At 48.0% G+C, this 3,497-nt stretch overlaps 2 protein-coding genes across 2 annotated transcripts; both read left to right on the forward strand.

The window, feature by feature from the left end:
• Positions 1 to 1,699: 1,699 nt before the first annotated feature.
• LOC116379744 (vicilin-like seed storage protein At2g18540) lies at positions 1,700 to 2,849 on the forward strand (the record flags this gene model as incomplete). Its single annotated transcript, XM_031841714.1, has 1 exon — positions 1,700 to 2,849. A coding segment is annotated over exon 1 (1,116 nt), but the record flags the coding sequence as incomplete, so codon positions are not given.
• An 87-nt stretch (positions 2,850 to 2,936) lies between these two features.
• On the forward strand, positions 2,937 to 3,494 carry LOC116379745 (golgin subfamily A member 6-like protein 1; the record flags this gene model as incomplete). The annotated part of the gene is made up of 1 exon (XM_031841715.1): positions 2,937 to 3,494. A coding segment is annotated over exon 1 (558 nt), but the record flags the coding sequence as incomplete, so codon positions are not given.
• Between the last annotated feature and the right edge of the window lie 3 nt (positions 3,495 to 3,497).

The following is a 3,497-nucleotide window of genomic DNA, read 5'->3' on the forward strand; positions in this document are numbered from 1 at the left end:
GAGCTGGGCCTGGATAAATGTGGAGGTGGGCCTGGATAAAGGTGGAGCTGGGCCTGGATAAAGGTGGAGCTGGGCCTGGATAAAGGTGGAGGTCTAAACAGACGTGAGTACAGCTTCCTGCTGTCACAGTGTTTTAAATACATTGATAAGGCAGGCTATGCTACATGTAGCCTCTGCTCCATGAGATGAACTACAGCAACAAGGGCTCACATGTCCTCTCATCACACTGTTCACTGTGATGACCACAGCCAGTGGACCAACAGTCCCAACAGTCCCACACTGCTCCCAAGAACCCTGAAGTACTGAGAGGGTTAAGGTGCCTGTACCTTCATTTCAGCAGGTTGCTAATGCAGAGGTGTGTCTAGATCACAGCTATTATTTTACTCTTGATAAACTACCATAGCCAGAGTAGATTATCATTTTCATTTAAATAATTGAACTGGATTGAATGCATATTAATTGCAAATAGAAGATAGGCCACAATTCCAACAGCTGTACAGTAACAGTGGAAGTTAATATGAAGCCGTACAGTAACAGGGTTCAATGAAACCTGTGCACTACCAAAGGGAAAGCAACATGTGCACTAGCTGGATGCTACTACCTACTAAAGCTCTTATTGATGTGTCAGTGTTATGAATGCCTGTCAACCAGAGTATATTTATAAATGTTTATTCTTTTAATCAAACTATTGTCTCTCATTTGTTTGTGTCATTTAAGGTATACTGTATGCTTTGGAATTCTCATTGTTAGTTTAAATACATTTTCTCACTTTTTCATGTATACACCGAGATTTCACAAAATGTTTGGTCATGGAAATTTGGTTTAAAGTCACGGAAAAGTCATGGAAATCCATTGGTCAAAATGTGTATGAACCCTGAGTAGTATCAGTAGTATTTATAGTAGTAGTATTTATAGTAGTAGTATCAGTAGTATTTATAGTAGTAGTAGTATCAGTAGTATCTATAGTAGTATCAGTAGTATTTATAGTAGTAGTATTTATAGTAGTATCAGTAGTATTTATAGTAGTAGTAGTATCAGTAGTAGTATTTATAGTAGTAGTAGTATTTATAGTAGTAGTAGTATCAGTAGTAGTATTTATAGTAGTGGTATCAGTAGTATTTATAGTAGTAGTATCAGTAGTAGTATTTATAGTAGTAGTAGTAGTATCAGTAGTAGTATTTATAGTAGTAGTAGTATCAGTAGTAGTAGTAGTATCAGTAGTAGTATTTATAGTAGTAGTAGTAGTATCAGTAGTAGTAGTAGTAGTATCAGTAGTAGTATTTATAGTAGTAATAGTATCAGTAGTAGTATTTATAGTAGTAGTAGTAGTATTTATAGTAGTAGTAGTAGTAGTATCAGTAGTAGTATTTATAGTAGTAGTAGTATCAGTAGTATTCACAGCAGAAGTTGTATTTGTGTTTATAACAGCCGTTTTATCGTGCTTTTATTCTGAAGGGGAGATCGAGTGTCTACGAGAAGAACTGAAGAGAACAACAACCAGGAGAGAAGAGGAGAAGGAGTGGAGTGAAGAGGAGAGGAAGAGGAGTGAAGAGGATAAGGAGGCACTGAGGGAGGATACTGAGAGGCTGACGAAGGAGGTGGAAGACCTGAGGAGTAGAAGGGAAGAGAAGGAGGAGACGGAGGTCTGGCAGAGAGAGAGGGAGGCTCTGAGCGAGGAGCTGGGGACGAGGGACGGGGAGGTGGAGGCGCTGAGGAGGCGAATAGAGGGGCTGATGGAGGAGGAGCAGGAGAGACAGAAGGAGGTGGAGAGGCTGAGGGAGGAGGTGACGAAGAGGGAGGCGCGTATCAGCCACATGATGGAGAGACTTCAGCAGGAGGAGGGAGAGAAGGAGAGACTGGAGGAGGAGGCGAAGATCACGGAGGTCAGGCTGAGAGAAGAGGAGGTGAAAAGGGAGGAGGAGATGGAGGCGCTCTGCGACCGAATGGAGAGACTAGAAAGAAAGGAGGAGGAGAGGGAGGAGGAGATGGAGCGATTGAGGAGTGAAGCAGAGGAGGCGAAAAGATGGAGGGTGGAGGAGCTGGAGGAGGAGCTTAACAGACTGAGAAAAGAAACCTCCGAGCTAGAGGAGAGGAGAGAGAAAGAGAGACTGCAAGACGAGGAGGAGAGGAGGAAGAGAAGAGAGGAGGAAGTGGACCAACTCAGGGGGGAAGCGAGGAGAGCAAAGGAGGAGGTGGAGAGGCTGAGGGAGGAGGTGGGGGAGGTGGAGCTGCTGAGGGTGAGGCTGAACGTGGCCAAGGAGGAATGTGAAGAGATGAAGGAGGAGGTGCAGCAGAGGGAGCGCAGCCTGGAGCGACAGATGAGCACTGTGAGGGAGTGGGAGGAGGAGGTGGAGGAGCTGAAGAGGCAGGTGAAGTTGGCAGAGGAGCAGAAGGAGGAGGGAGAACGGGAGCATCGGGAGGCGAACAACAAACTGAAGCAGAAAGCCGGGAGGGAGGAGCAGCTGGAGGCGCTGCTCAAAGAAACCCGACTGCTCCTGGAGAAAGAGAGGAGGGAGGGAGTAGAAAAAGATGTCACAGTCTCTTCCCAGGCCAGGGAGGTGCAGGCAGCCCGGGCCGAAAGGGAGGGAGCAAGAAGGAAAGCCATAGAGAGGGAGGAGGCCTGCAACAGGCTGGAGGAGGAGGTAAAGGAGTGGAGGGAGAAGGCTGAGCAGAGCTCGAGGGAGGTGGCAAAGTTCAACCACGTCCTGAAGGAGCGGGCGGAGGAGGTGCAGTACCTGAGAGCAATGCTGGAGGAGGATGGGAGAGAGAGGGAGGCGCTGAGGAGACTAGAGGTGGAGAGGAGGAGAAGGCTGGACAGCAAGCTGATAGAGATGGAGGAGGAGAAGAGGAGGCTGGAGGAGAAAGTGAGAGAGGTGGAGGAGGAGCGGGAGGAAGAGAGGGAGGCACTGAGGAGAGCAAGGGAGGAGAGGAAGAGGATGGATGACAGATTAGAGGAGATGGAGGGGGAGGTGCAGGAGACAAGGGAGGATCTGAGGAGGAGAGAGGAGGAGAAGAGAAAGCTTGACGATGAACTGAGAGAGGAGAAAGAGGAGCGAGGGAGACTGGTGGAAGCTGAGAGAAGTCAGCACCTCCTGTTGGAAGAAGAAGGGAAGTCCAGAACGAGAGATCTGGAGGAGGAGAAGGCGGGAATGTCAGTGGAACTGTGGAGGAGCGAGAAGGAGGTGAAAGCTCTCAGACAGGAGGCGCAGAGGGAAGAGAGGAAGAAAAAGGACATCCAGGAGGAGATGACAGCCCTCAATATAGCAGTACAGAGTGAGCAAAGGAGGTGGGAGAAGGCCCAGGAGGAGATGAGGGCTGAAAAGGAGGTGGTAGGTCTAACACAGGAGGTACAAAAGGAACAAAAGGAGAAGACGGAGGCGCAGGAGGAGCTGATGAAGAGAAGAGAAGAAATTACATCACTCAGAGAGGAGGTGCAGCATAAGGAGAAGGAGCGTGTACAGGAGATGTTAATGACGAGAGACAAGGACGTGACTGCT

This window comes from Anarrhichthys ocellatus, unplaced genomic scaffold, assembly GCF_004355925.1.
Source record: "Anarrhichthys ocellatus isolate YVR2014 unplaced genomic scaffold, GSC_Weel_1.0 scaffold5076, whole genome shotgun sequence".
NCBI classification, from domain to species: domain Eukaryota; kingdom Metazoa; phylum Chordata; class Actinopteri; order Perciformes; family Anarhichadidae; genus Anarrhichthys; species Anarrhichthys ocellatus.